Below are 12798 nucleotides of genomic sequence, written 5' to 3'. Positions count from 1 at the left end.
CAAGAGGAGAGGATCAAACGAGGGCTTAGATTCCAGGAGGTGGGGATTGTTGGGGGCCATCTTAGAGGTTGTTGACCACACTGGTCTCCCTGCTTTTGTCCTTGCACGGTTTTCTCAGCGGTCTTCACCACGGCCAGAGTGACACTATTAAAATACAGGCTAGATTGTGTCACTCCTCTGCTCCAGTGACACCCATCTCACTTGAAGTGAAAGCCACAGTGTTATTCACCATGACTGCTAAGTCCCTGCCTGACCTGGTCTTGTTGCCTCTCCAAGCTCGCATTATCCTACTCTTCCCATTGCTCTTGCTGCTCCAGCCAACAAGCTCTCTGCAGGCTCCCTGAACAAACCTGGTGGGCTTGCTCCTGCCTCAGGTCCTCAGGGCTTCCTGTTGCTTCTGCCTGGAAGGCTTTTCCCCCAGATAACTGCATGGCTGTCTCCCTCACTTTCTTCACATGTTACCCAGGGCCATCTCAGTGAGGCCTTCCAAGGCCTTGATATCTGAAATCCAAACCAACCTCTCTCCATTCAACACTTCCTGTATACCCTTTTCTTGCTGTGTTTTTCCTTTTTTAGCACTTCTTCACTTTAAACCATCGTATATGTTTTATGTTTTTATGTTGCTTATTGTCTATTTCTCACAGTAGATTGTAAACTCCACAAAGGTAAGGGGTTTTGTTTGTTTTGTTTACTCATATCTCTAGTGCCTAAATGAGTGCCTGGAACATATTAGATGCTCCAGAAATATTTGTTGAATAAATCGTTTGGCTTTAGCTAACTTAGTGCTAACCCAAGTATTAGGGATATGTTAAAACAGTGTTATTCTAGAGTGGGTGTGTTAAATAGGGTTTATTTTAACTGCCAGTGTTCATTGATTGGTGATGGTGCAAAGTTGAGGATTTTCTCTTCTTTAAAGTCTAATCTTTTTTAAGGCAGTGCATTTATGTGACTCAAGAACTAAAGTGCCCTGTCTCACAAAGCCCATTCCCTCCCCTGAGGTAATCATTATTACTACTTTCTTGTATACATTTGCAGTGTTTCTTTATATGAATACAAGGTGATATATTCTTATCTCCTCTCTCTCTTACACAAAAGTTAGATTACTCTATGCTCTGTTCTGTATCATGCTTTTTTTCACTTATGTATTCTGGAGACCTTTTCTGAGAGGGATTTTGAGGCTGCATCTTTGAATCAGCAGGAAAGAGTGTCTCACTTAATTAGTGATGTCTGCCCTTGTGCCAGTGGGAGCTGTGACTTGCCACACATTTACCATGCTGGTGTTGGGGAGAGAATGGCCTTGGGATTCAAATCCTAGCTTCACCACTGACTAGTTCTGATACCTCGTCCAAATTATTTAATCCTGCAGACATTCAGTATCTTCATTGGTGAAATGGGATTATTGGGGAGATTAGTGATATGCACCCAGCCCATAATGACGATCCCTTACTATTGTTTTAAAATAAGTAGTTTCAGATAATTTGGAGGTACAAGTTAAAAATTACAGTGTCACAAAAATTATAGTGTTAGACATTTCAAGTAATATTACCAGTGCTTCCTGATAAATCTTTCTCCCACTAGTATTCTTTTCTTATGAGAGATAGGACAACTGAGGCTCAGAGGTGTGTAATATGCTGGTGAGACCCATACTGTTGGCTTCTGGACCACCGTTCTAGTGAAGTCTGGGTTAAAGGTGGTAGCTTGTCAGTGTGTCATGCCTGCAGGATAACTTCACACATCCTGTATCTACAGATTTGCTCCTGATTTAAAACTCAGTTTTTGTATTAAATTAGCCCCCAAATAAATAGATGCTAAAGTCGTTTATCTTGGGAAATTACTCATTAAGGACCCTCTTCCACATTTCTTAGACTCAGAGACATCAAAGACTCAGAGCAGAGTCTTTGGGAAAGAAGAGCTAATGTATAAAACCCTTGGCCAACCTAAGATTTCTTTCTCAACTTCTTGTTAGTCTGGGCAGATAAGTAGAACAGCTCATGGTTCTACTTCATTTTTTAAATTGTGTTAATAGGTTGTGGTCTGTATTGGGATTTGGAAGTAATTATAAGCTGCTAATGAGATAATCTTTTTTGATTGCTCTTCTCTTAAAAATAGACTAGTCTATTTAGTAGACTCTTTTTCCTTGACCTCGAGTCCTCTTGAAAGGGAGTTATCGATACTTTTACTGTTCTTTATTGTGACACCTGGCAGAGTGGATGGCTTTGCAGAAAAAGCTGACAAATGATGCAGATGATTCTCTCTTCAGATTATCCAGGGAATTGCTATTTTCTGGAACCTTGTAAGTTTTGTTGTTTGTTGCTATCTTGAACTTTTTTCCTGAAGTGTAACATATATACAGAAAAGTGCACACATCATAAGTATACAGCTCAATGAATTACCAAAAATGAAACACATCCAGATGAAGAAACAACATTACTGGCACCCCAGCAACCCCCTTTTTGTACCTTTTCATTCACTACCTCTTACCACCACCACTAGGACGAATACTGTCCTGACTTCTAACATCATAGATTAATTTTACCTACTATTAAACTCTATGTAAAAGGATTCATAAAGCATGTATTCTTATTTCTGGCTTCTTTTGCTTAACATTCTGTATGCTGTTACACATAGCTGAAGGCCATTCATTTTCACGGCCGAATAGTGTGACTACAATCTGTTTATCCATTCTGGTGTTGATGGACATTTGGGTAGTTTCCAGTTTTTAGCTTTTATAAATAGTGCTATTCAGGACATTCTTGTACCTGTCGTTTGGTGAACGTATGTTTGCACCTCTGTTGGGTACAGCTGAGAGTGCAGTTGCTGGGGCAGAGGGTACACATGTGTTTAGCTTTAGCAGATGCTGCCAAAAGGTTTTCCAGAATGGTGTGTCACTGTCCCCTGCAACCAGCACTATTAGAATTCTGCTTCTTCCATATCTTTACCACACTTGGTATTTTTTGTCTTTTTCAATTCAACCATTCTGGTGGATGTATGGAAGAACCATGTATTTTAACAGGCTTTTTCCATGTAATTTTCTTCAAAATGATGGAAAGGAGATACTATCTCCACTTGGGCAGGCACTTTCTCTACCCTCTTTGTAGGAAACCACAGAGTGTGAAGCCCGAAACAGTCTTTGGAATTCAGCAGGCCTGAGTTCCCAGGCTTCTTCCCAGGAACCTCATTATAAAAATCCTCTGTTGAAGAAACTTTGGAAGGAATGTAGTGTATAAGGTGCCTGGCACAGTGCCGGCATGAAGTGCATGCTTAGCACATCCTAGCAACGTTTATAGCAGTGGTTTGGACTTGGTAAGCTACACATTATTGAGGGATTTTTTTCCCTTGTCATTTTAATATGGATCTGTCCCTTTTTAAAAGTGTTCCTTGATTTATAAGGTGTCATTAGGAATGAAAAAAATCTAAGGGCATAAATAGAAGAAATAATTTAAAGTATGACTTGCCATCTAAGCTTCTCTTTTCTGAACACTTTATTGTCAAGAATAAGGTTATTGAAATCCTAAGAGGCATAAGTTAGGAAAGAGGCTTCCGATCATTTTGAGCTGACCTTACATTTGAAGAAAAATGTCCAAATTTGGATAATTAAATATAAAGAGAGGCTTGAGGCTTTTTTTTTTTTTTTGAGCAAAAATGAACTAGGATATGAAACATTTCCTGAAACATTTTCCCCTAATCCTTCCAATAACAGAAGAGCAACAACATATTAGTAATACCTGTTCCTGGCAAGTTTTAATAAGGGAAATGATGCTTCAGTAGCATAAATTCAGTTTGGGAATTAATTTTCTTAGGATACTGAAGAAAGGTAGGAATTGAAAGATTGTTACCAACTTACCAAGTTGTGATCTGAATAAAAATGGTGTGCTTTGAAGCAAGAAAGAGCCTCCTGGCTAAGAACCCCCATACCCTCATCCTCGTATCTGATCTGTGGGGAGGAACACCCCCAGTCTTCGTTAATTCTATGACAATGTGTGGGGTTTGAGCAGTGTTAGAAATTCTTGGTGTATCTTGGCCAACTTTTAAAACAGTATTTAAAAGTAAATTTTTATCTAACCTCAGTGTAGCGTAGTTGCTGTACTGGTATTAGACATAGTCAGTGGATGGTGTTTTAATGTATTGTCTGGAGAATGATTGAGTCTAGCAAGCAACAGGCTCAACAAAGAAGCTAAGTTGTAGCTTAATCATTACAGATAATGATGTGGTATGTGAACGGTGTGTGTTGAATGTAGTGTCTCATTTTGATAACTGACTTAATAATACTGTATTTCATCAGTTCCCAGTTACACATCTTTTCTACATTTTAACATCTCTGAAATCAAGATATGTCTCATATTCAGTGGTGTGTCATAGTTTGTCAGCATTTTTCGTTCCTAGTGGTACATAAATAATATGATGTCTAACAATAGATGGTGTATTAGATTTGATGGAATACAGTAAAAATATAGACCGACAAGAGTTTGAATTTGAAAAACCTCAAACTAGATGATTCCAAGCTGTATTTTATGCCTCCCTAGTAGTTTCATAAGGGGGTGGTCTTGTTTCACATATTGGAGTTTGAGTAGAATTTCAAGTATAGAAAGTGTTCTACTGCTCTTTTAAAAAGAAATTTAAAGACCCCAACTCAATAGGCCCTTCATTTTAACACCATGAAATATCAGACATAAATACCTTCTGATTGCACAGCATTCTGATGGAAGAGATATATAGGCCCATTTGTGAAAAATCAGTCAGTCTCCTGCACCCCCAACCCAAACATACCCTCTGACATTCTACCCCCCCAATTCCCTCTCAGGTGTTTATGTGCACATTTATACATATATGCCCATCTGATCAATTTATTATCAATTTATTCCATAAATGGCACCATTTTATTTATTAGATGCTACAACTAAGCATTGTTTTGATTAGTTTTAACTTTTTTGGAGCTTTTTCTAGGTTAGTACATATAGGCATCTGTCATTTTTTAGTGGCTGTGATAGATTTCATTGTATATGGCCAGAGTATACTTCTCATTTTATCCACGAAGAACGATGCTCCAGAGAACTTAGGTGTCATTACCCAAAGTCACACATTTGGACTGCATTTAGAACCTGGGTCTTCTGCCCCTAGTTGGTGTTTTTCTCTTAGTAGTACTGGTCTTCTATATGTAGATTTTATAGCCACCTATTGTACATTAATCACTTTGATTCTGTTTTGCTTACATAAAGCCAAAATACCACTTGGAAATTTAAAACTCTCTTCTTTCTGTAGTATCGTCATATTTTCTTCGTACTTCTTTTGCTAGAAGTGAGTGTTAGTTACATTCCTTTTTCCCTACCTAGAATATGCTTTCCCTGGGAAAAGAGAATTTATTCATCCCTGGATTGGCTATATACAAAAGTAGTTGCTTAATAAAAGCTTGTAGTTCCCTCCTGGCACTCCATCCACATCCTGCTTGTCCTGGAATGCTCTCTTGAAATGGCTGTTTCGGGAACACCACCTACACTGAGAAGACATTTCTCATGTCTGTGCTCCCAGAGGCTGCTGTTTCTCCACATCATCTCCAGGCTCCTGGGTGAGCCCCTTGTTGTCCTCTCTGGCCCTGTCCTCCCATCTTCTCTGTCTTTTCTGGTCTCTGATTCCCTGTCCTGTCATCCCCATGATGGTCCAATCAGGCCCCAGTACAGAGAAAATCAGAGGAGTGTAGAATGTTATTCCCACATGGCATACTGGCGTCTACTTTCCCAGCCCTCTAGCAGCCTCTGGGTTTAAAATTCCAGTGAACATTTGCTGGTTCCTCTGCTCAGGAATGTGTATGTACACATCCTGTTGATGGATAATTGACTTTATGTGTGGTGAAGTAGAGGCTTGGCCAAGGGCAAATGAAGGAGAGGTACTTTAGAAAACAAGAGCATTAGGCAAAATTAATTTAAATGGAAATTTGAAGGCTGAAAACCAACTACTTTTTAAATGGATAATTTAAAAAATTAGGTTTTAGTAGTACTGGAAAATGGTTCTCAGAGCTGTTTGTGTATATTTAGCTGAAACAATTGTGTCCTTGCAGAAGGGTTAGTACTGTTCCCCTTTTCATCCCCCTGTTTATTCCCCCCTCCTCCCCCATCAGGTTCCTGGAATTAACAGACTTAGTGCTCTGTTCTTTCAAAAGATCAGCAGCTTTCAGAGAGTTCAGTTCTGTTCCAGAAAGATGGCTGTTATAGAACCTCAAAAGTACCTCAACTCAGTGTCACTAGGAACACTCAGAATTAATTTAGAAGTAGAAGATAAGCTGGTGGGGGTTCTTTTCATACAAGGAATGTGTATTCACTGTACAAAAATGAGGAGAGAATTTCCAGCCAGCAGGAAGTAAAATATTTTAGGTTGTGTTTCTTTAGTGTCCGTATCTATCCATTGTTCAATATTGGATATATTCTTGTGTTCATTATAGTTGTTTAGCTGTTACTACTTTTTAAATTAAAAATAGTGTTATTGGTCAGATATTGGACATGGAGTTCTTTCTACTTATTCGTCACAACAGTGCTGTGAAGTAGTTTTCTTCCCATTTAATCTTTTCACAAATCTGTGAAGTGGTTACCATTGCTGCCCCTGTGTTACAGCTAAAGAAACCCAGGTTCAGGAGAAGCAGTACACTCAATCAAGATCATGTAGCTACAGAGCAGTGGAGCCAGGATTTCTAACCACTGCTCTCTCTTGTTCTTTGATGACTGTCCTTAGGCAGTTGCCTTGGGCTGCCCTGGCAGGCAGTGTGGCGCCAGACTATGGATGCAAACCACGGCTCCACTGCTTTCTATTGGAGTGACCTCGGGCAAGTTGCTTTCTGTGAGCTTTGGCATCTTCATCTATAAAATTGATATAATAAAAATATGTGTCTCATAGGGTTGTGGAGTTAATACACAGAAATTAAGATAGTGCTTAGCATATAGTAGGTGCTTAGTAAGTGTTGCTGTTGTTACTGTAACCTGATGGTTTTCAGTCATTTCAGATAGGAATGCTTTCAGCTGTAAGTAACAGAAAACTTGAGTTTCAGTGGCTTGAATACACCTAACAAGAAGTCTGCAGGTGTGGAGAGTGTGGGCCTTAATTTAGTTGCTCTGCAGTGCCATCAGAGATGCCTCCTTGTCCCTTTATACCACCATTCTTAGCTCAGCCACCTACTTCATGCTCACAAAATGATTGCTGCAGCTCCAGACATCCTGTTTGCATTCAGTGGATAAAGCTGCAAGGCCATGCTAGGATAAAGCTGAAAGTAGAAGCTGCAGGAAGCCACAATGCACTACCAAGCTTGTGCTTTCATCTCATTGGTTAGGCCCAGGGTGCATGGCCTCTCTTAGCTGCAGTAGAGGCTGGAAAACGGTAATGTGTAGGGCTCAGCTTTTTAACCTATTGTTAAATATTCAGAAAATTTGCAATCTATTTGATACTGCTTGGGATAGCTTGAATTCTGCCATGGTAGAAGTATTTATGTCACAGGAACCAGCAAACACTATAAATCAGGTCCCTTTCCCCAAGCCAGTTGTTAAATAAACATTTACCAGCACGCCATTGGATGTATTTAATTCCATTCGCCAGAGCAAAAAGTGGCATTGAATAGAGGTGAGAGGTAGGGATTTGAAATGGTCTTGGGTCAGCTAGGCAGCAGTGTCTACCAAGCTTACCATCTGATAAGGAGAGTTAGATGCCAACATATGGAAAAGTTTATTAGTCTTTTTTTAGAAAGACTAAAGTTAATCTTATAGCTAAGCTTATTTCCTACTGTAGACAAATGTGGATCAAAATTTGGTATGTTGTACTAGATGTATTAGTTATAGTCTTAAATTTCCAATGCATTGGTTTTTACTGTACTGTAACAGAGATCAAATTCAGTATTTTAAACAGTTTAAACCTCTTCTAATACCAGTGATTGCAGAAAATTAGAGCTGAGGAGGCCCTCTTGAGATTGTCTAGGACAGCCCCTTCATCCAACTGGTGGGAACTGGAGGCTCCAAAGGAATGGGCTTTGTCCCAGACCCCAAAACCAGGGAGTGGAGGGGTCCTCCTGGAACCCAGGTGTCCTGACAGTCCAGTGGCTATTCTCTAGAACCTGAAGGTTTACAACCCACCTTTCTGCCTCCTGCCCTCTCTCCTCTCTGTGCTGCCCCAGAGCATGCTCATACTGGTATTCTTTTTTGCAGCTTTGGTGGTGCTAGGAAGTTTTGTTGCTATCTTCTGTCTCCCAGGAAGCCTACTTTAAACTGTTTTATTTTAGATTTTAAAGAATAGAGCATTGTGGATTTGTTTGTTTTTATGAGAGAAGCTTAAAGAATTTGGTAACTACTACAGTATAGTACAAATACTTAGAAATTTAATATGTCTAATATACCTAATTAAAACATACCTAATTTTTATCCATATTTGTTTACAGTAGGAAATAAACTTAGCTGAAGATTAACTTTGGTCTTTCTAAAAAAGTTTTCCATATGTTGGTGTCTAACTCTCCCCATCAGATGGTAAGCTAGCTCTTTGGGGTTAGGCTCTGTGGGCTGGCTTGTCATCCCTGTGGGGATGGGTGTGTACACAGCTGTGCACATGGCAGGCGGACACTCAGGGATTTACTGATAAATGAATGATTGCCCAACTTAGACTGGCTTCATATCTTCAGATGCAGAAAATTAATCAGCAGTTGTCTTAGTGTGGACTCTAGATAGGAAATGTGTCAGTCCCAGTATTGTGACTCTTAAAAACTCCATTTCCTCAGCTGTCTGATATGATTGATGGAAACAGGAGGCCCACACCTAAAATGACAGCCTCACTGGTATAAAGACATGAAGAGGGGAGATGAGGGGGAGTGGAGGGCTTGGGATTGAAACTGAATGTTATAAAGATGTGCCTTTCCAGAAATAGTCACTGAGATTCCTTACAGCTTCTTCAGCCTCCCATTATTTTAGGGTTGAGTCCCATGCCTGCTCCCTTCTCATATGTTCATGGTAAGAGAGTTGCCTACCATTGAAATCCCTGAAATCATCATTTTGAAGAAATCTAACTAGAAAACAGACTCCTCACAGCTTTGTTAAGAAAATACATCGGCTTATGATTTTTCTTTTTTCTTTACATGACTGAATACTGTTCTGAACCAATTCTGAATGTCTATTTATCTACAGCCAAGTTACATCAGTGATGTGGGACCCCCTGGTCGAAGCTCTCTGGACAACATCGAGATGGCTTATGCCAGGCAGGTGAGCGTGTTCTCAAGGAAGATTGAATCCACGAAAATCCTACATGAGCCCTTTGGGGAGTGAAAGAGAACAAAGGCTTCATGAGAAAGTCAAACCCTGAAAGTTGGGTGTTCCTTCCTTCAGAGGACTCGTTAATATTTTACCATCTCAGTTCCTGGAAATGTCTGTCAAATTGGGTAATAGAATGACTCAGGTTTGATTTAGGGAAATTGAAATCTGCCCCATACACTGACCAAGGCATCTCATTTTGCATTTGGAAGCAACTCATGTACAGTAAGTCTTTGAGTAACTGCACTGTTAAATAAATGAAGTTCTGTATTAACTGATTACCTGAACAGTGGATGGTCTTATCAGAAACCCTTCTTTATCCCTTGTTGAGAGAAATTTTCTAAGTGCTTTTCTGCCTTGGTTAACATGGAGGTGTACGCAGCATTGCCTAATATTGTTGTCCTGGAGAAGGTCACAACACTTCGGGGATCATGATTCTGGTTGTATATCATGACCATGCAATCATGTGAGTATGGATTGAGATGTTTTCTGGTAAAGCACAGGGACTCTCTTGACTGAAACTGAAAATGCCCTGAGGACAGTACACACCTGGAACTGACTTTGAATAAAGCAGTGCTGGCCACCTGCGTATTTTTTTCTAATTTGCTGCTTTCCCGCACAAAGTATCAAGAAGGGAAAACAATCTTGTTTCTTGAATTGAGGGTGATGGGCTTCCATCTCCTTTAAGTCGTCCTGCACCAGCAGTGACCAAGGAAATTCTCCTCAGTCATGACCACCTGCCATGATTCTTTGAGGGGAGAGCACATTGATGCCACTGTGACCCTCAGCGTCATCCACCTCCTGTCTTCCCTCCAGCCTGGGGTGGGGTGGGCGCAGGTGAAAACATATGGCAGCTGTGGAGGTGAGCAGGGGTAGGGGGCAACTGTTGGGCCCTGTGCCCTTTAACAGAGGTGTCTGCCTTCAGCTGCCAGTTACTTAGCAGATGGAGTCCTGCCTTAACGGAATTACTTGGTGAGCTGATATTATCAGAAATCCTTCTTGCACCCCTTGTTGAGGAAAATTTTCTAAATGCCCTTTTAAGCCTCTCTCAGTGTACCATCGCCATTTCTGACTCTGGGCATCCAAAGCCAACCACGTCAGCTTCCCGCACGCGAGTTCCCCTCCTTCCAGCTCCCTCATGTTTTACTGCTGGGCCTTTGTTTATTTTCTTCTTCAATTTTGAGATCCCTCTGTTTCTCCCACACTACATCAACATTTTGAAAAATTTTGCTTTCATTATATGGCTGACTTCTTCCGTTACCACAGGCACCTCCAGAGTTCAGGCCTAATGAAATGATAAGCTTCTGAGGAGAGAAGCTGTGTATCTTATGTGTCTGTGAAGACTAAAGCTTCATAAGACTAAGTTTCTAGCACTCAGGACACCATAATGTCATGTATCTGTGTACATGGCTGTCCTCTCCAGTGAAGAGTGAATCTTTATATTCCATATTGAGCACAGTACCCAAGGGAAGGCCCCTCCTAAATGCTTGTTGAGTGAATAAACATCACATTATAGTTTAAAAATCATTTTATTTAATCTTTATAGAACTCCTGGAGGCTACATATACTCTGCCCCATTTAAAGTAGAGGGAAGTAAGGTTTGCTGGGGTCCTGATTTGTCTCACATCACTACCTTGTTCAGATGCAGAGTAGAACTTACTGGTTTTACCATCATGATGTTGGTTCTTTTAAAATAAAATCCAAAGTAGTGGTTTTTCCGTATCTTAAACATCACTTAGTTCTTTTTTCTTTAGAAAATTTTACTAAGGAGCCAGGATTTTTTCCCCGAGAAATGGGTGTGTTTCTGGATGTGCAGCTGCTGTTCTTCTGACACATGTGGAGGGGTATGACCCTGATGCTCCTTACTCAGTCCACAAACCCTAGGCCTGGAGCCAGTCAGCCCTTTTGCCAGATAAGTTACCAGACTTTGTCTCGGGTTCTTAGGAAGCAACAGCAGGAGACCTTCCATTGTCCCGTCTTCCCCTTTGGTCCTTGCTCTCTGGGACTTAGGGTCTACTGGGCAGAACAGCGCAAAACTACCTGTAGTACTCCTCCCCCAGGACCACCCTGCTCTGCTCCCACTCCTCAGGTGTTAGGAAGGCTGGGGTAGCAGTTAGCTTCGGTGTGTGTTGATGATGCTGCCTGACGTTCAGACACACTGGGAGCTGGCCAGAGCTCAGCCACTCTGAGGAAGGAAAGGTTGGCCGAAGCTTCTGCAGACCATTCGGCAGAAGCTGGTTTCAGAACTGCTTCAAGGGGTTCTAAAAAGAAGAGGTGAAAATAGAAATTGTGCCATTTACTTTGCTTTTCATTTCAGATTTATATCTATAACGAGAAGATTGTAAACGGACACCTGCAGCCTAACCTTGTGGACCTCTGTGCTTCCGTCGCAGAGCTGGATGATAAGGTAGCTCCCAGAGCTGACCCAGGTGGAAACTCGGGTCCAGTGTTCTGATGGGATTAGCAGCTTGCTGACTTGGCAGAAATGTGCTGAAGAGAAACTCTGTGCCATGGAATAGGATGTTAACTGTTCTTCAGAGTTTTTTTTTAAATAATTTTGGGGTGGTTTTTTGATGATTATATATCTATCTATCTATATATATAGATATAGATATATATATAGATATAGATATAGATATATATACACATATATAAACATATGTATATATATATATGTTTTGTTTTTGTTTCTTAATATGTCTTCAAAAGGCTCAGCCAGAATCAGTTAATGGTCACAGGAGTTCTCCTTGAGCTGCATTTGCTTTGAAGTTCTGTCAGGCTCCAACTCTTCCCTGCCAGTTTCCCTCCTTAGACAGACTAATCGGCTCTTTCACGAGATCTGAATTGTGAAGGTGGTGTGGTTTTCATTCCGGTGAGCCACTTGAGCTTGACTCAGGTGGGGTCTTTACAAGCATTCCTCATATGCCACTGGTTCTAGTCCTCTGAACCCCCATCTTTATTCCTGTCCCACAGTTCTCATCATTGGCCAGTTTTTCCCCCTTAGAGGGGAAAAAAAAAAAAAGTGGATGGATAGATTGGTTGGTAGACAGGAGGAAGGGTTAAAGGAGGGCAGGATATAACAGAAGCAAGCACTCACACCTACATTTTTTTATCTTCAAAAATGCATCCAACTTTATTATTATTTTTAATTGTAAAGTATAAGGCTATACAAATCAACCAAGAAGAAAGTAAGAACTTACCTACCATCTCACCACCTAGAAAGAGTCGAATTTAGGTGAATTCTCTACAGTTTTTAATTTTTTGAGAGAGATACTGAAATTAGGATTTTCTCTTCTTTGGAAAAAGTGTAAACCTGCTTTTCTCCAATTGCTGCTGTCTTCCAAGGATTCTTAACTTTAGGATATTGCAAAAGGTTCAGGGAAGACATGTTTAAGGAGAGGTTTACAGCCAGGAGGATTCTGGGAACAGGGGTCCAGCTGTGTGGTGGTAACACACAGGAGAGAACGCTGGGCTTTTCCTAGGAGGCCAGCACAGGAGGCATCTTTTGAAGGGAGTGAGTAGGCAGGAAAAT

General features: G+C 40.7%; 1 protein-coding gene across 1 annotated transcript in view; it reads left to right on the top strand.

The window, feature by feature from the left end:
* NUP93 (nucleoporin 93) overlaps positions 1–12798 on the top strand; it is a 99249-nt gene that overhangs the window by 67159 nt on the left and 19292 nt on the right. Inside the window, exons 6-7 of the mRNA XM_010967316.3 lie at positions 9144–9218; positions 11584–11673. Of these exons, the coding sequence (XP_010965618.2) occupies positions 9144–9218; positions 11584–11673 (165 nt within the window). The remainder of the gene's footprint in view (positions 1–9143; positions 9219–11583; positions 11674–12798) is intronic.

This window comes from Camelus bactrianus, chromosome 9 (assembly GCF_048773025.1).
Source record: "Camelus bactrianus isolate YW-2024 breed Bactrian camel chromosome 9, ASM4877302v1, whole genome shotgun sequence".
Classification (NCBI taxonomy): Eukaryota; Metazoa; Chordata; class Mammalia; order Artiodactyla; family Camelidae; genus Camelus; species Camelus bactrianus.
Note: the sequence above shows the minus strand (reverse complement) of the source record. Positions and strands in the feature narration are given on the sequence as shown.